The sequence below is a fragment of the Dermochelys coriacea genome, chromosome 2, assembly GCF_009764565.3.
Source record: "Dermochelys coriacea isolate rDerCor1 chromosome 2, rDerCor1.pri.v4, whole genome shotgun sequence".
In the NCBI taxonomy this organism is placed as follows: domain Eukaryota; kingdom Metazoa; phylum Chordata; order Testudines; family Dermochelyidae; genus Dermochelys; species Dermochelys coriacea.
Genome location: NC_050069.1, coordinates 90,977,015 through 91,000,582, shown reverse-complemented (window position 1 = coordinate 91,000,582; position 23,568 = coordinate 90,977,015). Strand labels below are relative to the sequence as shown.

Genomic DNA, 23,568 nt, shown 5'->3' with positions numbered 1-23,568 from the left:
AAGAAGATATGTTATATCATACTTTTACTACAACACTCAGAATATTTTTAGTTTACTTACTGTATCTTGCTATCCAACATGTGAAAACTGATCACTAACAGTTTACTGCTAACTTTAAGTTTGAATTATTTATCAACATTAACTATAACAAGGCAGTATGGTAAGCTGTACAGCAAACTAGGTACACCTATTTGGCATGGAAACACAGATCTACTGTATCAACTCGAATCAGTGAGTCTCAAAACAAAAAAAAAAAGACACTGTCACATTTTTAATCGTTTATTAACACTTTATGCTTTGTAATATCCTTAAAACCTTTATAAGAAGTTTTGCTTACTGATGTTATCCTTTCCCATTTGGCAAAGGCCTTTTGCCCCGAGAGACACTAACAGAGCTCAAGCTAATATTTTGTTGGTTTATTTCCTGTATGCACATCCGCTTCAATCATAGCAGGAACAAGCAAGACTGACGGACAGTGCTTGTCCACTACTTTTAGAGAAGCAGCAGGAATGCACAAAAAGATTGCACATTGGTGCAAGTTGCAGAGTATTTTTTAAAATGTGCTCGATAAAGTGGGAGGCTAATTTATTTACTAGCGTAATTCTCAAGTAGCTTAAATTTGGGATCTAAATTACTACAGAAATGCATTAAAAGACAATGAAGTATCTTCTATTTAGCTGAATTTCTTAAGTGTTATACATTTTTTAAAGTGCTATATCCATAAAAAATTTAACATACTGTACTACGTATCTGGGATCAAGACGTTTTTGTTAACATCTTGCCCGAGTGGGCAAGCAAAAATGCAATCTGTGTTCTCCATTAAACAAAAAAAAAGTTGGGAAAATTGTACATTTAACTTCATACATGACTTTATGGCCTTTATCATATAACTGTACTCTATTAGCAGTGGGGATTGTATTTCCCCATGCTGACATACACAAGTAAGCAGGCACACAAAGTAAGAAGTTCTAACCATTTCAGGAACAGACAAACAATTTAATCCATATTACATAATTCACTGAATACAGTTGATCTCATCCAAAGTCACTCCTGAGAGCAAAATAGTTTTAGCATTACATTTTATATACAGCTATGAAGGATTACTGGAAACCAAAAAAGAGTCTCCTTATATCAGGAGCACCTGTTGTTACGTATATTGTTACGATGCCTGTTTGCACATATTACTTCAACCATAACAATTTCCACCTGCTTTGTATTTATAAAAATTCATATTAATTGGCTGATTTTATAATCATTTTTATCTCTATATAGGTGCTCTTTTCCATTCTAAAGTACTGATGCCAGACATCCAACATAAATGGGCTACAATGAGAAATGACACTCTCTGCTCTGTAGCCCTGAAAATGCTGGCCATTATTACAAATCTTTGCATACACTAGTTTATGATTGCTTTGTCCGAAGCAAACTACATCCTGCACACTATAGCTTTTTTGTTACTTTACATGTTATCAGCTTTCGTTTAAGGAACAGGCTTATACAGTCAGATGTATCACCATTTTGACAGAGCATAAGTTGGAGAATTGTATTGGTTTCTGAACCAATGGAATCAAAATAATCAAGACTTTAGAATATTTTTCCAGTCATTAAGGTGAGAGGAGACTTGAATGCAGATACTGGAACATACAAATGGAAACATCTGTACTTGCATGCTTTTAAGTGAAAAGATAAGCACTATTTGTATTTTCTTTGTTGTCTTCCTTGTACATATGCAAGATTTTTTTTATAAAAGTTTACCACAGATAGCAATGACAGAACATGATGTAATTATATTTTTCATTACAAAAAGCACTAGAAATCAAAGGCAACCAAGATAATGAATGTTTCCCTAGAACATTTTTCTCAGCTACACAATGTGTGTATACACCAAGGTCTAACACACTTAGCTGCACCACATCAAGTCAAGCTGTCCAAGTACATACACAATTTTTCTTACAGGAGTATATCCCTTCCAGAATTTGTCAGTTTACAAGTAATTCCCTGTGTTGGATTATGCTTAGTCAGAAGTATGGATATATTTTTTTCCAATACTACCACCTACATGGTTTTATGACCTGTATATCAGAAATGAGGCAAGACATAAGATTAAGTGCAGGGAAGCATTTCAGACCCAATAAATGCATTCTCTAAAACTTAGATATACATGGTTAACAACAGGCAGATTTACCAAGAGTTGCATGAAAGTTTTTTGTTGTTTGTTTTTCTGGGAAGTTAAATAATTGAGGCTTGCTCAGCATCCTGGAACCTTCCTCTGCATCATGGAAATTCATTAGGGGTGTTTGAATAGAAAAAAAATTTAAGAGTATCAGTTAAAACAGAGTTACAAAGAGAACTGATAGATTAGTAAACTTGAATGATGTACCCTTTATGAAACCAAAGGAGAATCAGCCCCTGGAAGACACTCAACAGACCCTAAGATGCAACAGAAGGTTGACTGTTATACACCCACACAATCTAAGTATAAATATTTAAATACCAGATACTGAAAACATTTGTCTCCCAATATTTATACCTGCTGGATACCCACATTATCTCCATGTCTCAACATAAGTTAGATAATTATCTTTTCTATAGCTGAAAGCAGCCAAAAAACCGTTCAGAACTTCATAAATAGAATGGGAACCCTTAATGTTTTTTTCAAGCTTCAAATACAACAGTCTTAGCCAAAGATTGAAAGTAAATTGAAAAATATCCATTTGTTACAAGTAGCAAATTACCACGAACAATGAATTTGTTAGGAATCCCTCTAAAAGTATGACACACAAACAGGCTACCCAGCAGAAAATCTGTTAATTTTATTTCTGTTTTAATGTTAAATATCATGGGACAGGATTGTAAGGATGAAAAACTGCCAATAACTGCCTCACAAGGGATAAGAAAGAAATTCTGCCATGATATTAGCAAAGTAAGATAAAGGAGAAAATTTACACAGTAAGAGGCACCAGTTCCCCCCAGAAAACCTCTTGTCATATTCCTGAACAAGTGGGATTAGCAATCTAATAAATCATTTTTCAAGAGGTAACAGCAACAGATAAAATTTTAAAGGATTATTAAAATAACATTTACAAGACTCTGAACAATTTTTAAACTCTTATTAAAACCACAGAAAGAAAGAACAATTCTTTATTTATGAATTTTCATAAAGGACTGAATGTGCAACTGACACCTGCTATTGATGATTTAATGTACAATTTTGTCCAGTAGCCGAACAGTTTGTCTTTTTTTTAAATTGTGTTTTCTAACCGTGCGAGATCATTAAAGGCAAAGCCTGTATGACGCTGTACACAAAAATGGTCACTTGGGCCATACTACCAATGAAGTGGTAGGTAAACAAATCTTTTTCTGGCCAAGAAAAAAAAAAAGGAAGCCGCACTCTGCATGCTTCTCTCTCTCTCTCTCTCTCCCCCTCTACAAGATGAATTTCCCTAGAAAGAATCCAATGAAAATGGCTGCAATTACAACAAGAAGTGAAGGAAGAGGATTGGAGCCATTCTCTCTGAGGGCCAAGGCTGTGGGTGATCCAGATTTATCGGAGTGTGTTACCTTTCTGAGCCTCAAGCCTTCCTCCTGAAAAGGACACACGGAAGAAAGTCATGAATATGCAATCAATCTTCTTAATGGTGAAAATTTAACCAGGAGACAATCTCTTTGGTAAGTATTTAAACAAGGTCATACAAAATTATTTTAGAAGATTAGCTGTACTATTACTTTTTAAATTGAAAAAAAAAATACTGCAAGATTCCAAATAAGTGTACATTTATCAAGTTACAATTTCTCTTTTCCAATACCTAATCCACATGTATTCCACCCTGTTTTTGTATATAACTATTAGTAAAAGTAATAAAACTCTTACCTTGCACACTGAAAAATCCATCTTTAATTTATACAAAAAATGTTAGTAAAGGTAACACCCCAATAGCTAATATTTATATTTTGTGGTTTCCCTGTGTGCTCCAATATCATAACTACTGTTTAGAAGTTAGCTTTATTTCAGATTTCTTTATATATTAAAATATTATTGACAATATAGGAACTGTCATATACCCAACAGCTACAATGACAACATATAATTGTGTACTGATATGTTATAATTATGGAAGTAATACTACTACACAAAGCCAGCAGAAAGCAACACCACACTGAAAACAACCAGTAAGTGAACAACCAAGTGATCCTGTAAGCAAAAATTCTGTGATCTGCAATGCTGTTGCATTGGTTCTCAGCTATATGCGTTTGAGTATCTAATGAATAGACCCAAAATTTTGTGAAAACAGATAATAGTGAGTTTTTATGAAAAGCTGTAATGCATTGTAAACTATAAAGACACTCAGGATGTTTGAGTGCCACCTCAGAAAATGGTACTTCTTATTCCACTACATCTTAAATATATATAAACAAACTGGCATCAAATTCTCATCAGTGGAAAGAAAAAGATACTGACCATAAACAAGTTTAACATTAACTTATGCTGCACACATTCTTGCTTCATGGAATAATAATTCCTAGATAATTTATAAACAGGTTTAAAAGTAAGCTCAGTTACTTCTGAAATTGACACAGAAGTGGAGTTTTTAGATGAGGAGAGAAGTGATCGCTTAGCTAACAGTGCTACTGAAGAAATAGCTACGTGTGATCAATCCCTGTTTCTTAGGAGAACAAGAAAATTATACAGCAGATGATCCTTGTTATGCAGATAATTGTACCTACCTTACAGAACAGACTTTGTTCATTCTAAGTAGCATTCCCCAAAGTATTTCCCCTTTTTAAAATTTTATGCAGATAAAACTTCAAAAGTTAAGTTTTATCTGCATGCATCTATACAAATCTATGTCTTTTAATCACCTGTTTAAGAGAAACTAATTTTAATATGAAACTCATTAGAACAGAACTTACTCTCAGGTGACGATTTTCATCTGACAGTTTCATCAGATCAGCCTGAAGTCTTTTGCACTCTTCCACTAGTTTCCTTGTTTCAGTATCATTGAGAGAGACACTATGTGGTTTTGGCATCGGTCCATCCTGTTTAGATGTATTCAGGACTGGGGCAGATTTGCTTGCTTCTACATCATTCTGCAAATATTAAGAAAAACCTGAGAACTTTAATTTTCTAGATCCAAAGAAATATTTACAGCTTAATATAAAAATTGAAAAAATTAAATTACTGATACAACGTATTTCAAATGAAGTTCATATCTGAGGTCATCCAAAACACAGCAAGGCTTGTGCTTTCAAGTTTTCAATTCTCATTAGTAAGAGCATTAAAAGGCACAAGAACATAGCATTGTTTGCATTTAGCACTCGTGCCACTGAGAAAAAAGCCAATCCTTATAGTTCTTGAGTTAACACTGACCCAACAGGCATCAAAACAAACATAATATGTGAACTTCCATTTTTATATCAAAGGAAAAGAAAAAAATTAAGTAAGAAGAAGCAATAAAAAAAATGGCTAAAATTAGAAAGATGAAATTCAGGACACAGAAGTTCTGTTAAAGACGGAGGTATGATAAAGAAATAAAAATATTTTGCACTTTGAGTGCTTCTCATGCAAGAAGCTCAAAGCATTTTACAAATATTGATTAAATCTCACAGCATCTAAAAGAAGGATTCCACTCATTTTGAATATGGGTGAAGAGAAGCAAAGAGGTTAAGTGATTGCCCAAGGTCACACAACAAGACTGTGACAAAGCTGGAAATAGACTCCAGGAATCTAGATTCCCACATCCCTGATCTAGACATTAAACAATCTCCAGTGGACATTAAAAATCCCAAACCATACAGCGGTGACCTGGATTAACTATACAGTTAAATGCATTTATAAAACAAAGCAACCACATGCTAACACCACTGGAGATAATAGTAATTAATATCATCGTAAATTATGGTAACACAACTGTATTTTTTCCTGATTAACTATGCAGTTACTTTTACTTAGGTCACCACTCTATTGCACCTCTTCAAATAGCAGGTAAGCAGTCTGAAAGTTAAATATCAAATCAAAGATTATAAATAACTATTTAAACTTAATATTGCAATTATGTAAAAACAGAAGATATCTTGTTTTCAATATGCAGAAAAAACAAAGTTCTTTATAATTAACTGAACTTCATTAACAACAACTCAAGCTGCTACTGGTTATCTCATTACACCTGCTTACATTTTACAACATATGCTACTGTATGGTCATAAAGAGCCTAAGGGCCAAATCCTGCTGTCTTCCATAGGTCATATCCATTGGACTCAACAGAATTACTTGTGTGAGGAGAGCATGATATGGCACTTAGTGTGTTTTAAAGCAATTCTAGTTAGCTCGCAAACCAACAACAAACTCACTCCACTAGAGCCCTATAGCTTTTAGCTCCCTGGAACAAACCTGCTTCTTCTGCTGTCTGACCTCACTGACTGGTTCCTTCATGTCAATCTTCTGGCTATAACAGATAGGTGTCTGAAGAAAGTTGCTGCTCACTGGAGTGAAATACTTGTATCTTGGTGTAGGTAAATCCTGAGGTGGCAGGTGAGCCATACCCTCAGTACTCGGCAGATTTCTCATTGCAAGATTTAAGGGAGTGACTAAACCAACGGCTAAAGGATTAGGTTCTGCAACCCCACGCTGCTACTCAGAAAAAAACAAACATTATGTACAAGCAGTAATAGAAAGGTACCAAGTTACAGAAAGTACAAAAAGTTTGCTTCTGCTGTTAGTTTTATACAATTAATTGCAACTTTAGTTTGTGCATATCCTTTATAATACAGACTTTAATTATATGACCACATACTATTTTTTCCCAATGAACTTTTGCCTCACTCCGTGGACAAGATGGATGGCTCTTAGGGCTCTGAAGTGAATGAGGCTGTTGTCTGAAAAAACCCTGCCTAGGCTTATGAATGCAGAGACAGTTCCCAAATCAGATATGACAATATTGAGGTAGCATGCTTTCAATACACAGGCCTGGGAGTTCTACTCTTCAAAGTCCTGCTCCCTTGTAATTTCTGAGGAACTGACAGCAAATTAATGTTATTTTGAATGTCCGACAGCACAAACAGGACAGGGTCTCTTCAATTTAAACAGTTTGAAATGACCATGTCCCGCACAATTTGAGCAGATTTTGGTGCAGACGGGTAAAAGTTTGCATCTCTCTAACCTGTAATTCCCTTCCTTACCGCTAACCTGAAAGATGGGCCCAAGAGTATCTGTACTAAGCCCAAGCAAAGGACTTTCTTTTTGAGGAAAACTGAATTCAAATTTCCAGGTTTGAAATGACAGATTAAAGTTAATTTTTAAATGTACATCAATACTTTCATTAATATTCAAATATTAAAATTAAGTTTTAGTGTATGAAAAAAGTCTTGCACATAATACTGAAAAGTCTCATTTGTTTTATCCAATCTGTTGAAACAGCCAAGAATGTTAAAGCATCAAAATCAGGACTGAAAATTAATGCAATGTTTATCTATTAATATTCTGAAAACTCACAAATTCTAAATGTTGTACCATCTATAAGGGCCACACCACAATTTGTATTAACTGTATCCACAGAATGTTATTCAACCGAGGCAAAGGCTTATTTAGCGCAGCTCACCAACTGTACACCAGTATGTTTACTTAATATGGTACAACAATTTCCATTCAGATTTGCAGTGGTGTTGTTGTAGCCCTGTTGGTCCCAGGAATATTGGACACACAAGGTAGGTGTTCTTTTATTGGACCAGCTTCTGCTAGTGAAATAAAAGCTTTTGAGCTACACCAACCTCTACTTCAGGTCAAATTCAGTTTGTGCAATACCTCATCCACCTTGTCTCTCTAACTGTATACTAAGTAATTCAGTTCATCACCAGAATGGTAAAGTAAAAGGGGAATATGTGGGAATACGAAATAAAACTATAGGATAAAAGAGGGACACTTGTCAAATAAATATTAAATTTGCATTCCTTCCCCTATTTCCAGGTCTATTCAAGTGACAAATACACTCCTGAATTAGACAACATAGCCTGTATTACACGGAGGTTTAAAAATACAAGGAACCCCAATAGAGAATAGTATGGGGGTAAGCTCAATTGCTTTTAAAAAACATGGCTCCAATATTGCATGTTCAGATTTTGTAAAACCATATGACATAGTGAAAGACTGCAAAAAGCCAGCTAGCAATGTGTTTAGGGGTTAAGAAAAAACTATTTTTTTTTAAATTAAAAGTTACCCGTTTGATAATTTTCTTAATTTTGGTATCTGGGACATTCAGCACAATGTTTATTTACATAGAATCTTTAAAAACACTTAGATCCAAGATAAACTGAAATTATTGCAACATCTTAAAAGGCTAATATAATGTCACTTAATTTCTGACTTACCAGTTTATCATTTTCGTTGGGCATTTCAAACACACATCTCAACTTGGAGTCCATTAGGTCATCCGGTTTTGCCTCTTTCCACTAAAATGACAATTTTTATGGTTATTTAACGTACAAGATTCATGCACCCAAATGCAAATATTTCTTAAGTGATTTGCTTTTACACCTTCTCAATACTCAAGCTGAATATTATCTTTATTTCAGCTACAATTTTCAGACTCTAGCTTTTAAACAATTCTCATCATCATTAGTCTTCAAATTATAATGAATAAGGGAAGCTAGAGATGTGCAAAAACTAAAATCTAGAAATAAAGATGAACAGAATGCAACATTATGAAATTTGATTTTAAAAGCAAAGAACTAAAAGATGTTTTGCTCAAATATAGAAAAAAGTCTGTACTGTATTTTATAATGGCAGTATTATCTCCTTAACAAGACTCTATTTTCAAAAACACCTTTCAGTGCAATTTTATTACTACAGGAGGTCAGACTAGACTGTCATAGTGGTCCCTTCTGGTCTTGGAATCTATGAATAAATTAGTTCTCCTTACCCTAGATTTCTGAACTAATTACCATTTTGCAGCTTTTAATCATTACTGTTTGGGCCTATAGAAATATTTCATAGCAGCTGATAAACATTTTGAATTATAGTACACTGTCAAATATACCCAACTATAAGAAAGGCTGGAATATCCCCTACTTCCAGATAACTGACATTTAAAAAATACTTCCACCTAAAATATGTCTTAGACTTATTGAGTTCCAGATGTCAGCTGCAATTCTTGAAAGCATCCATAACTATTCCCAACCCTCTCCTGCTGCCAAATACCCTTTTTATGGCTAAGTAAGCCTTTAAAGTTTAAAAAAAAAAAAAAAAAAACACTCAAGACTTCCTCCTAAGAACTGTAAACAAAGATGGTCCCCTACAAGCTTTAAGGTTCAGAACATCTGCAAAAATTGTACATGTCCATTAGGGGGCAGAGCTTAGCCAAATCACTCCCAAAGAGATGTAAGTGTTACTAAAGAAAAGGAGTACCTGTGGCACCTTAGAGACTAAAGCTCATGCTCAAATAAATTTGTTAGTCTCTAAGGTGCCACAAGTACTCCTTTTCTTTTTGCGAATACAGCCTAACACAGCTGCTACTCTGAAAAGTGTTACTATGACACACTAATGAACACAAAGAGATATTACATACTGACTTACCTGTTAAACAGAATATAAAGAATGTTTATAAAGGCATCTCAGGACACTAATAATATTAAGCACTACTGTTGTATCAATGTCTGTTAGCAGTGTAGATTTTATATAAACAAGTTGAGGAAAACTGTAGTATGTAAGATATAATTTTTTTGGATATCCACTTTAAATACACAGTGTGTCTTTCATAGGCCATTTGATTTTTTGAAACATTTAATATTTCAAAGTTATAATAATTTGCTTGGTATAAACTCCTAACCAGACAGAAAACCGGTTCAAACAACCACCTAGCTGTCTGGTGGCTACTTCATGTCCCTCCACCTTGAAACACTTAAAATTACTCACCTGTAATTGTTCTACAAAGATACACACCTCAACAAATAAACTGCCCTTGGGTCTCCTGCTGCTGTGTATGGACACAGAGCAATTCCCTATGCCAATTTTTGAGCTGCTGGTTCCAGCATGGGCGTATCTTGAGCCACTTTGCGGCAGAATAATGTCCCAATACTCCAAGTCAATTCCCTCTGAATTGGAGATCAAATTATTCCCAAAGGAACAATATTTAAAACAGCAAAATATTAACCAGTTACAGATTACTCAATTCTGTTGGAATGAAATTGGTTGAAGAATCTGTTGAGGTGTTCATCTTCAAAAAATAGCCATTACAGATAACTATGCTCAAGGGATGCCTAAAGAAAAAATGAAGACAAGATACAATTTTTAACAATCAAAGTGAACACTTTGAAAATGGTAATTTAATGGTGATGTGGATAAGAGAGGTACTCTTTAAAAAAAATACATATATATTTTTAAAAACTGTGCAAGTTTTAATCAATTTGTTAAAAAAACCTAAAGGGAAGACAAACAGGTATCTTGAAAAGCTCCTAAAGAGTGACAGAGTTTGGGCACAAGTTCTGTAACATTAAATCTCTGTAAAACTCCATGCACCCCTAGGCTACTTCAAATACTGACTTCTGCTAGTGTCCAAACTGAGCAGTAGTACTTGGTATGTGCATGTAATTAATTCCATGGAGGTGGAAACAGATCTGAGGTTTGTGATTTGCCTTGCACTAAGAGGGCTTCTGAAATGTTCTTAAGAGATGAAAACATTACAGATAAACAGAATCAGAGTTTGAATAAGCCATATTCCATAAAATCCCTTCCCCCTTTTTTTCCCCAGAGGCATTTAAACTGGACTGTACAGCATTTTACAACCAAAGTGAATAACTCTCTGCAGCTTTAGAGCTGAGGGACATTGAGAGTTACTATATTTTCAAGTTTCAGAGTAGCAGCCGTGTTAGTCTGTATTTGCAAAAAGAAAAGGAGTACTTGTGGCACCTTAGAGACTAACAAATTTATTAGAGCATAAGCTTTCGTGAGCTACAGCTCACTTCATCGGATGCATTTGGTGGAAAAAAATTCCACCAAATGCATCCGATGAAGTGAGCTGTAGCTCACGAAAGCTTATGCTCTAATAAATATATTTTCAAGGGTGATAATTTAAAATAACGTTTATGAAGTGGATTTTTATATCCTTCCTGGATAATGCCAATAATCCATGGAACCAGGACCCAACAGAGCATGGTGTTGGGACAAAAACAGGCAGGAAGCTCGACTGAGGCAGATTCTGGCTAAACTCTCCAGAAGCTTTAATAAAATCTGGTGGATTATGACTACTTCTGATGAAAAGAGGCCATAATGAACTCTTCAATTTCTGATGAAAAGGAGATACAGTACAAGCCTGCTGAGCCCTAGTGAATTTAGTTTTTGTAAAACCTGGTTTCTGGACTTTACCCTTTTCTGTACTCTGAGTTACCCAGATGAGCATCTTGGAGCGCACCAGGGCTGACCAAGGAAGTTATGGGAACCAGCACCAGTGGCAAGAGCTTCGGACTCATCCTCTGAATCATGGTTACCAGATCCCTGGGGCTTGGGGACTCTCTCTGTCTCCTGAAGGAGACATTGAGGCCTTGAGGTTAGAAGAGCCTTCAGAATTAACAGTAATGGAACAAATATCTCCAGAAATATGGACCATCCACCACTTCCTGGATCTGTGATGGTGGCTTTTCTTCCTAGAAGACAGTGCTCCAGCACATAAGATCCCTCAGTATTGTTGTTCTTATCTTTATTATTAAAGGGATCAGACAGCAGGATAAACACCTCTATAGGAACTGAGCCTTGGCTGAAGACTCAGATGGATCCAATGGGATCCTGGCACTGACCCTGACCTACAGGGTTCCTTAGCAGTGAGGGAATCCCTAATTCTTAGGGATCTAGTCACTGCAGGGAATCCGTGTTTGGAAAGAGGCTTCTCCAATGCTGATGAACGTTCTGGTATCAGTGGGGTTCTGGAATCAACTGGCTCACATCAGTTCTTTCTCCAGCATCAGCTGTACAGTGCTTTAATGGGTAATTTGTCTTTTGAGCCAGCTTTCAGAACTTGGAAATTTCTGAAGACAATAGCAAACGAACTGTTTGATCTGAAGTTAGTTGTGGGTCCTTGAATCCTAATTCCTGCATCATGAGGAAAGCCTGGATTATGTGTCTATATATCCAGGTAGGCCCCAGGTATAAAACTCCTACACATGAAGCATCTATCTAGAAAGTGGACCTCCCCAATGTGAATCAAAACAGCTAGTGTACATCAGCCTGCCTCTAGGAATGCTGGAGAGGTATGAAATACACCAGTTAAACCTGGTCTTCTTCCTCAGGTCTTTGAAAACTGCATCGGCTAGAAGACTCCTAAAGCCAAGAATGGGATGGAATCAAGCCTAGCTGCGCAATCGTTTTAAAAAAATTTGGATGAGAAGCCTAAAACTCCTAGTACCACTATAACAATAACTAAACTAAACTGAACAAATACACAGAAAATATACAAGAGAAAGCCTTGGGAAAATCTAACTTAAGATCCTTAGGCATGGAGAAAATCATTTGCACTAACAGCTAAATGTGAAAATAAATAAGGTATTGGGACCACACAGCCCTTATATACTCTGTGCTCTGAATACCTGGAGTCATGTAAGGGCACTGCTTTCCAGAAAATACCTGTACTTCAAAGACTAAAGGGTACATATCCCACCAATCATATATGTCAGCTCAACCTCAGGTATGTGTTTAGTTCTACAAGAATGGAAAACGAGTTTGTAGTCTGTACATATTTTTGCCTTCATGGTCTTCCTATAGAAGAAGGCTTTATCTTCCCCACTAAACTATTTTGATTCCCATTAGACTGTCCCAGCTGAACTTCTTTTACATCCAGTAATGCCATTCTCATGTTAGAACTTGCCACTTCACACTTTCTTTGAAGTCCTTCACACTAACTCTGTTTACTGTCTGTTAACTGACTGCAAGGATCAGTAGGCCCATGCTGTAATACACAAAACTAATTCATCTGCATGTCATTCATATTAAATTTGCCTGCTATTCACCAAGCCCCCATAAATAACTTTCAAACAAAACACATTAAGCAAGTCACAAGCACTAATGACATGATTATACATTTGTGATTCAAAATCTTGGATCATTTATTCACAGTAGTCAGCGAGTTCTTCAGAAAATGTCTGAGTTTTGTTCTGGAGTAAGAATACTTATATTTGAACATAACATGTTTATCTATTACAGCAGAAACTGAATTTTAAACAGGCAGCATATTCATGTTAATATGTTTACTTACCACTGCCTCCATATCTGAAGTACTTGGTGGTGCAAAGATTGTCTGTACCATAAACTTGTGTTTACTTTTCTCATTTGGGTCATAGTCAAAAGGCTGTAACATTACTGTACAAAAAAAGAAATACAAGATTATTCATGGTTCTTCAACTGATGATTAATACGCTTGCACTAAATGATTTTAGCTTTAATTCAATTCTCACTTGACTGGCCATTAACAAAGCCACAATGCAAATGAAGTGTTGGAAGTGGGCTGGGGAGGAATACATTGTAGCAACAGCTGTCAACTGGAAACAAATCTTACAACTATATAAATCCTAGAATTTACAACACTTAAAGCCCATATTTATAATAAACTTTTTTGATCCAACACTAAAAACAGGCAGAATATTTTTTAATTTCTACCCACTACCAGAAAATATTTAAGATAAAGAACAAACAAGTTTAATTTCCTCCAATCCATTTTTAATTCCTCTGCAATACAAACTAAACTAAGGGATCATAATATGCTGTCTGTATAGTCAGAAACACATATTGTGATTTAAGTGACTGTAAAGACAACAGACCCCAAATATACACGATGGTAGTTACAATCAGTATCTACTCCAAAGAGTTTTTTTGAAGATGGGTGCTAGTTGGGCCAGCTTCTCTCTTCCTCTATGGAGAGAACAGTACAATGGCAGACAAGCAGGTACTGGCCCATTCTTCTTTGATGCTGGTTACCCGCAAGTTCAACCATATTCCATACCTAGAATCAAAATGCTGATTTAAAAATATATTATGTAAAAAGAGGATCCATACTATGCAGACACTCTCTGGCATTGGCTAGGTCACCAATGTCTTAAGTGGGGAGGGAAAAAAACAGGTGTGCTTGCATAACTTTTTAAAATAGAAATCTTTGGCTCACAAAAGTCTGAATGACTGTTTCCCACCTTCCGATCACCAAAAAAAGGGTGATGACATATCTTGTTTCTACATAAAGAAAAATAAAGTTTTCACCATCCTGTTTTTCTATGGATGACTGAGAACCTAATAGCATTAGAATAATGATAAGCGACTGAAATTAGAGCAACCAAGAAGTAAAGAAATTTTTGTTCACATGGTTTAAAATATTTGGGTTTTTTTTAATCCTATTTAAATAAAAATTTCTGACAGAGTTGGGTGCAAGGCTCTCTTTCAAGCTTTAACACATTTGGCAACATGGTGTGTGATCTGCCTTTTAATATAGCCAAATGTTAGACAATACATCTAGGGACAAAGAACACAAGCCATACTTCCAGAATAGGGAACTGAATTCTGGAAAGCAGCAACTCTGAAAAGGATTTGTGGGTCATTGTATATAACCAACTGTACACAACCATCCAGTGTGATTCTGTGGCAAAGAGGGCTATTAAAATACCTGACTGTATTAACTGGGGGAACCAAGCAGGAGTAAAGTGTGATATTACCTCTGTGTTTGGCATTTGGTGAAACAACTGCTGGAATAGGTTTCAGAGTAGCAGCCGTGTTAGTCTGTATTCGCAAAAAGAAAAGGAGTACTTGTGGCACCTTAGAGACTAACAAATTTATTAGAGCATAAGCTTTCGTGAGCTACAGCTCACTTCATCGGATGCATTTGGTGGAAAAAACAGAGGAGAGATTTATATACACACACACAGAGAACATGAAACAATGGGTTTATCATACACACTGTAAGGAGAGTGATCACTTAAGATAAGCCATCACCCACAGCAGGGGGGGGGGAAGGAGGAAAACCTTCCATGGTGACAAGCAGGTAGGCTAATTCCAGCAGTTAACAAGAATATCAGAGGAACAGTGGGGGGTGGGGTGGGGGGGAGAAATACCATGGGGAAATAGTTTTACTTTGTGTAATGACTCATCCATTCCCAGTCTCTATTCAAGCCTAAGTTAATTGTATCCAGTTTGCAAATTAATTCCAATTCAGCAGTCTCTCGTTGGAGTCTGTTTTTGAAGCTTTTTTGTTGAAGTATAGCCACTCTTAGGTCTGTGATCATCACTAGTGATCACTCTCCTTACAGTGTGTATGATAAACCCATTGTTTCATGTTCTCTGTGTGTGTGTGTATATAAATCTCTCCTCTGTTTTTTCCACCAAATGCATCCGATGAAGTGAGCTGTAGCTCACGAAAGCTTATGCTCTAATAAATTTGTTAGTCTCTAAGGTGCCACAAGTACTCCTTTTCTTTTTAGGCTACCTAAATAATCTGGAAAAGATAGTTATTGAACAGTGCATTTGTGACGCTGTGACTGAGCTAATTATATGGTCCACTTAATCATTTTAAATATGGAATGTACTATATGATCCAATCAACTAAGTTTTCATCTAATTTTTAAAGCGCCATTAACTATATCAGATATCAAATACAGTGAAATTACTTCACAGCCATAAAGTGATGTCCCACTACAAGCTGAGGGTGCATTATAAACAAAAATATGCCTCTCTTGGCCAAGGGCATCCTTAATTTTTCTCTGACCCTTTCCACCTTCCCCTCTTGCTTCCATACATTCATCATGGGTGATTATAACAGATTGTAAATCAGTCTCCCCCATCATCTCTTTCCCTCACTATCCCACCTTCCCATTTCCTTTCTTACTGCATAATCTGATCTTGAACCACTTTTTTTCATGTCACACCCACCTATACAGAAAGAGTCATTTGAATGTGTTAACTTGTCCAAAATAAGTAAGAAACATAGTACCGTATATACTCGATCGTAAGTCGGTTCATTTAGAAGCCAATCCCCTCCAGATGAATAAATAAAAATAGCAAATGTTTATGACCCATTCATAACCCTATAATTCAGGGGTGGTAAACTTTGGCTCCCGGCCCATCAGGATAAGCTGCTGGCGGGCCAACACCATTTGTTTACCTCAAGCATCCACAGGCACGGAGGTAAACCTAAGTAAACAAAATATCCCGGCCCGCCAACGGCTTGCCCTGATGGGCCAGGACAGCAACTGGTGGGGAAATTTTTTTGGGGGGGAAAGCTGGGGTTCAGGGGAGTAACCCCTGTGACCACCCCCCATACGACCCCATTCCTAACCCGGGACCTCCCCAAATGACCCCTCCACGTGTAATCCCTCCTCGCCCCACGCCTAGCCCAGGACCCCAACACCGTCCCCATCCCATCCCTTCCCACCTTACCTGGGGAGGGCCAGGAGGACGTCTCTGGCCCAGCCAGAGATGCTCTGGCAGGCCAGGTGGCGCCGTCGCAGCCTGCCAGCCCCGGAGCTGCAGCTGCTTCGGAGGTTGGGGAGAGAGCAGTGTGGCCAGAAAAGGAGAGACTCTGGCCCCACGTCTTCCCTTCTGGCTCTGCTGCCTCTCCTTGCCCCCTCTGTTGGGGTGGGGGGGAAGAGAGCAGGGGGCTGTGTCCCACCTCTCCCCCCTCTATAACAGTTCATAAGCTGACCCCCTTCTCTGATGCTTCCCTTTTTTACTAAAAAAATTCAGCTTATGAACAACGAGTATTTACGGTAGTTTGTAACAGAAAGCTAACTATTTCAGTATCCAGGATTTTCATATATTAAACTTCTGGTGTACGAGTTATTGTGGTGGCACCTGCAAGCTTAACGATACTGAAGAGACTGTACTAACAATTCATTATCAACAATCCTTTAAAAAAAAAATCATAGTTAATGATGTTATGCAATAGTTTCTGTAAGAGATAGGTGGCAAAGCTATCATGTTGTATCTTGGAACAAGAGAATCAGAACTATAAAGCTGCACAACAAACTTTTTTACCTGAAACAGTTACAGATGATCCTGGGTCAATAATTCCACTGTTTGGCCGCACACAGTATCGACGAGGTGCTGTGGTCTTCACTTTGAAGCATACTTTTCTATCTGATGGGTTTCGTAGCTTAAGATTTGTAGTGACTACATCTGTGAAGGGACCTGTTTAAAAAAAAAAAAAAAAAAAAGTATGTTTCTAGGAACAACATTTGCTTATGCAGTCCTGAATACTCTTAAATACAATTTCTGATAGCACAAACTATCTCCTGAGAACATTAACAATTACAAAGCATGCAACAAGGTACGTATTCTCTTTGTTAAATGTCCAGACCCCACATGTACTCTGTTACATGAAGACAATATATACACACAGGCTCTCTCTCACCAGTGCACATCTCTGTAGTACAAACTAGTTATAGTTTGGATTCAAATTATTTAAAAGTAATACAGCTAATACAGAAAAGAAAACATTTTCAGCCAAGTTACTATTTTCCCACAATTTCCTTGAAACACCATACGATAGTCAAAGTGTTAAAGTAACTATGGCAGTATTTTTCCTTAGGAACAGAAGCAATGTATATTTAAGTTTAAGAAACCTCTCTATAGCTTTGTTACACTTGAATAGTAAAATGTTTAAGTCATAATAGGTAAAATTCTGTGATACTGTGATGCATTAATTGCTCGCTGGTTGACAGTCGACAGAGTTGCCAAGGACAAAATGGGAGACACTAATTCTTTAAAAGAAAAGGAGTACTTGTGGCACCTTAGAGACTAACAAATTTATTTGAGCATAAGCTTTTGTGAGCTACAGCTCACTTCATCGGATGCAGTGAGAAATAACAATTAATAATAAATGTTATTTCTCCCTCAGACGTTCTTGTTAACTTCTGGAAATGGCCCACCTTGCTTGTCACCATGAAAGGTTTTCCTCCTCCCCTCCCCCCCCCCCCACTGGTGATGGCTCATCTTAAGTGATCACTCTCCTTACAGTGTGTATGATAAAACCCATTGTTTCATGTTCTCTGTGTGTGTGTGTATATAAATCTCTCCTCTGTATTTTCCACCAAATGCATCCGATGAAGTGAGCTGTAGCTCACAAAAGCTTATGCTCAAATAAATTTGTTAGTCTCTAAGGTGCCACAAGTACTCCTTTTCTTTTTGCAAATACAGACTAACACAGCTGCTACTCTGAAAACTAATCCTTTAGCTCTCAAGTGGTCTTTCCAGATGCAGGCAGAAAAAAAACTGGCAGAGAAGACAGAAATGTTTAAATTGCTGTTGCCCACATTGTACCTATCATGTGGACAAGAGAATTCAATTTCCATGCTTATCCACACAGCTCTAGATTAACACTATGTTCGCCAAAAAAAAAAAAAACCCCTACAGTTCTAGATGAGGGAACTGACTAGACTAGGTGGCCAAGCAAAGAGATAGTTTCAGAGTTAGCAATATAAGCCCCTTCTCTTCAAGCAGAGACCATCCTCAGATGGAACCTAGTAGTAACAGCATTAAGAGAGGAGAGGAGACAGAAAGCCGTAATGTTCCAAGCACAAGTGAGGTTAACTGGCCCCAAGCTGTGGGAAAGCAAGATAGCAAAAGCACTGAATGGGAGGATGCCTGCTTATAGTTTTATTGAAAAGGTTTTATGTATATGAAATTTGCTCTTAACCGAATTTCACATGCAGAGTTTTTAGCTATCAGAACTACTCTGGGGCTCTCTAATGGTATTTTAAAAATCCTACTGCAATTTATTGTGAAAATGCTGAAATTAAAACAACTTCCATTTTAGTTTTTGTAACTGACCACAGTTAAAACAAACAAACAGTCACACACAAAAAGAACAACATTTTTATTACATAAAATTAAAAGTAAAAGGCTATAATCCCTCACATTTCAGGATATAACCCAGCCCTGAGATCAGGGACGAAACTTTCCGCATGGGTAGGTTATTCTGTAACAGGAATCCCCCAGCACCTCTAGATGAAGCAACTGGTATTAGCCACGACTGGACAGGATACTGGGCTAGGTGGCCCACTAGACTATCAGTATGGCACTTCCTTCATTTCTATGATCCTGTGAACCCTCAATCTGAATCCTTGGTTCTGAGGGAATCATCAGCACCACCCTACACAGGAGTGACTGGAGAGGAGTTGATAACTGGCTGAAGACAAGGGTCAGGATAGAGGCTTCCAATTCAACCAAGTCTACATTTCGTCTTATTGGATGCAGAGCTTGCAAAGCCAATTTGCAGCAGCCTCATCAGCGAAGTACAGAGCCCTCAGGCCACCACCAAATTGGTAAGACAGCAGTCAGTCATGTGAGACATTCTCTGTCTTTGTCCACAGCTGCACCTGGGATCCTCCTGCTGGCCAGCCCCAAGCATGAAGGCTGGCAGCACACTGTCCCTGGCTCGTTCAAAATCGGTTCAGAAGGGCCCATGAGTAGTTTGGCAAACCAAAGTCAGGTAAACATGTGGTTAGGTCAGTTATATGAGACTTGTTTCTGACATCAGCTGAAGATCATTCTTCATACCACATTGACATCACAGAGAAATCTGGGCAGGGCAAGTGGGCACACAACAGGTGCATCGAAGATGACAAGTGCACTCTTGTGTGGTTAAAGAGGTCTGCGTATAGTGGTAGGACCAGGACTGCCCTGATCTTCTCAACCATTCTGGCTGTAGCATACTTATCACAGGTGTGCTGAGGAGTTTTGGTTAGACTTAGTTCTAAATATTTATACTAGAAAAGGTATACTGATACAGTTATAAGAGCATACCATCCTAGCACAGATGCAGGTTATAGCAGAAACAGGGTGAATAAAAATTGACGATTTTTTAAAAAATATAAATACATTTTATTTTTTAAAAATAGACCCACTTAATAATAAATTTGAAATTGACAATCTACATAAATCCTAAAACTATAATCTATTTAAATCATTTAAATTAATTACAAACTTTACTATTAAGCAATAAATGTTTCCTGCCAAGTTTTAAAACAAATCAAACCACTGAACTGGTGGAAGTCATTTACTAAGCAACTGGAATCAAAGTTTGCTGAAGTCCTAAACCGGCTTTTGATACCAGTAGCCTCTTCTGCAGGGTCAAAGAGTATTTTCTTCCTTTCAATTTATTCAACTAGTTCAGTTTAATCACTAGTTCATTCAAAGTTAAGAAACCATCTGGGAGTTGAAAAAACAGGAAAGTTTGTTTTTCTCTTCCAGCGTGAAGACTAGTAAAAACTAGATGTGAAAATGTGAGATCTTCTAGTTCTAAAACCTTGCAAGATGCTTTGACCAGAATCAATCAGTTCAATTCACTAACTATAGATAATACCTCCTTTGTTTAATAAGCCAGTATTAAATGCAAAACATTGATAATTTTTCTTGTGTATCCACCACTTTTAAAGTCATTTTATTTAATAAAAAAATTGTGAATTAGTTGAATTTGAATTTCCATCCAGAGCTTGACACAAAACAAGTAAAAAATTAATCTAATAAATACGAAATGCATCATTCACCATTTTCTAAACATAATAAAGTAAAAATTAAGAATCTGAATGAATACAAGTTGTTATATTCTGATGAAGTAAATGTGCATACAGTGTATCATCTTGACTAGCAAAAAGGAGCACCAAATTTAGTGTAAAGGCTATATTTAGTTTCAAATCAATACATTCTAATGGTTACCAACTAATGAGAATCAATCTTTCTTTAGTAAAATAATAAAAATTACAAATGCAAAACACGATTAAAATTGATTATTTAAATCAAGGTTTCCTGCTAGGTGATTAAAACCACTTTGATTTAAGTCAATCTAACCTGCAAACAAAAAAGCACTTATCCTGGTTTGGCGCATAAAATAAGCTACCTAGGCATAAAGTACATTTGCCAGCATAAACTGCAGCTACACTAGGGGTTTTGCCAGTGTTGAAATAACACCCCACAAAAAAACATACACCCCTAAACCACAAAACTACATCAGCAAAAGTTTCTAGTGCAGACCTGGTTCCACTCTATTCTGGTGAAAAGAGGAACAGGACAGGAGGAAAATCTTTTTGGCAGCAAAGTCTGCAAAACCATTAATCTCTCCTAGGGTGACCAAATAGAAAGTGTGAAAAATCGGGATGGGGTGGAGGGTAATAGGCACCTATACAAGAAAAAACCCCGAATATCAGGACTGCCCCTACAAAATCGGGACATCTGGTCACCCTAGTCTCTCTAATGCTTACAACTCTTGGAGGCAGAAACCAGAGCGATCAATCAAAGCAGGCTGGGAGAGGCAACACCCCGAAGACTAATGTTCCCTCTTATTTTTTATATCCATGTGCAGAATGAATTTTGTTATGTGCACCAATATGGAGGTGATGTGTGGCGGAAGTGGGACCGAGGGGTTTGGAGTGTGGGCTCTGGGGTGGGGCCAGGGATGAGGGGCTTGGGGTGCAGGAGAGGGCTCAGGTCTAGGGCAGAGGGTTGGGCTTGGAGTGCGGGCTCTGGGGTGGGGCCAGGGATGAGGGGCTTGGGGTGCAGGAGAGGGCTCAGGTCTAGGGCAGAGGGTTGGGCTTGGAGTGCGGGCTCTGGGGTGGGGCCAGGGATGAGGGGCTTGGGGTGCAGGAGAAGGCTCAGGTCTAGGGCAGAGGGTTGGGCTTGGAGTGCAGGGGGGTGCGGGCTCTGGAGTGGGACTGAAGATGAGGGGTTTGGGGTATAGGCTGTCCTGGGCCTGGGGCCAGAAGACTCCCCCCCAGGCCCTCTCCCCGTCAGCAGTAGCTCCGGAGGAGAGGCACCTCTCCCGGCAGGCAGCAGAGCCAGGGCCAACTTGCTCCCCTCCCCACAAACCCCCTACTTCTCTCCTCTCCAAGCCCTTGTGGTTGTATGCCTGCGCAGCCTTTTACAGCCTGCCACATGGCCACTTAGAGGCAACTTAGCTGAAGACCCAGCCAGCTAAAGATACTTCCAAAGAGCTAAGTTCATTAAAGTTTAATTCAGAAGTTATTAAAAGGAGAAATCATATAAACACTTGCTATTTCAGAACAACTTCAAATTCCACCCAAACTTCTGGAACATATATGTATTTGTGAACACAGAAAATGGTGGTGAGCATAAGAGTTTAATTCTCCGTCAAAACAACTAGTCCTGAGTAAATTATATCTGTGGACTTTTCTACTAGACAAAATGAAATTTTCAGGCAAGAGATTTTCCTATTGTTCACAGGGAAAGTTTGCAGACCCATTAAAATGCAATGTCCAAAAGCAGTGTCAACAGGAGGAAAAACAGAGGATGAATTAGAAGACGTCTCACTTATAAAAAAACGCATTAACAATTACACCTCAGGGAACTATGCACCTGCATAATTTTCCCCATAATATGTTTCACTATGCCTAAGCAGGTAATATTGCATAAAACGGCCATTAACCATAAAGGACATAGTATGCTCCTGGGGGAATTCTGCACCAAAAAATTTAAAATTTTGCAAAATTCTGCATATTTTGTCAACATAACACAATATAATCATACCAGTTTCAATTATTTTGGTAATTTATTTCAAAATACTTGTCAGCAAATATGTCTAATACAGACAACAAAAAAGATTCAGGAAATGTTTTTTGACAAATAGATTCCTTACTAGGCACATTATTACAGAACTGAGGAATAATTCATTTAAACTACAGTACAGAACCATATTTTCTGCACCCCTCAGAAGCAATGCAAAGGCTTGAGGGAGTCACGGGTAACGGAAGAGCTGATGGGGAGGGGAATACTTGCTGGGAAGTGGGTGTGAATGTGGAGGGTTGCTGGGTATACATGGGAAAAGTATGGAACATGTTTTTTTGGGGGAGGATAGGTAGGGATTGTTAGGGACCATCCCCTATGTAGACCCTAGCTGACCCCTAGCCTCTCCCATTCAGTCAGGCATGTCTGCTCCTGTCCCCATGTGTCCCTGCACCCCCACTCAGACATCCACTCCCCCCACCTCATGTGTCTGTGAACCCTCCTCCTTTGTCCCCATGTGTCTTTGTGCCCCCACTCAGCCAACCCCATCCCCATGTGGTCCTACACCCCCTCACCCATCCCCATATGTCCCTGCACCACCCAATCCCCAAGTGTCCCTCAGCTAGCCCCTTCCCCTCATCTCCATGTGTCCCTGCACCCCAGCCCCATGGGTCTGTGCCCCCAGCCAGCCCCCTCACCCCTATAGATCTGCACCCCTCGCCCATGGGTCCCTGCACCCCGTCAGCCAGTCCCTTTCCCTCATCTGCATCTGGCCCTGCACCTCCCTCCCCCAATCTCCTCTGCCCATGGCCCTGCACCTCTACTCCCATTCAACCCCTGCCCCAGTCTCTGTCCTCCCCCACTAGCCCTTATGAGCCCATCTGATACCCCCTGCCGACCAGGAGCGCCATGCTGTCTGTCTCGCCATATCGCCTGTCTCCTGACCTGAGCCAACAGGCACTGTGAAGAAGGCAGGCTCTTTCTCTTCCCTATTGTACCTGGGACTGACCAGAAGCAGCTGCTGTGTTCTAGCACCACAGCACCTCAGGCAAAATGCGGAACTGCAGCAACTTTTCAGCAGAAGCTATTTTCTGCAC

At 38.3% G+C, this 23,568-nt stretch overlaps 1 protein-coding gene across 2 annotated transcripts in view; it reads right to left on the bottom strand.

Annotated features, from left to right (window-relative positions):
- Positions 1–263: 263 nt before the first annotated feature.
- VAPA (VAMP associated protein A) overlaps positions 264–23,568 on the bottom strand; it is a 38,150-nt gene continuing 14,845 nt past the window's right edge. Inside the window, exons 2-7 of one of the 2 annotated variants that reach the window (XM_038391154.2) lie at positions 16,991–17,143; positions 13,233–13,336; positions 8,362–8,442; positions 6,389–6,628; positions 4,912–5,088; positions 264–3,585 (exon numbers count right to left, since the gene is read on the bottom strand). In XM_038391154.2, coding sequence (XP_038247082.1) covers positions 3,427–3,585; positions 4,912–5,088; positions 6,389–6,628; positions 8,362–8,442; positions 13,233–13,336; positions 16,991–17,143 — 914 coding nt within the window. In that variant the 3' untranslated portion in view covers positions 264–3,426. The remainder of the gene's footprint in view (positions 3,586–4,911; positions 5,089–6,388; positions 6,629–8,361; positions 8,443–13,232; positions 13,337–16,990; positions 17,144–23,568) is intronic. The other variant, XM_038391153.2, reaches the window with a different exon arrangement.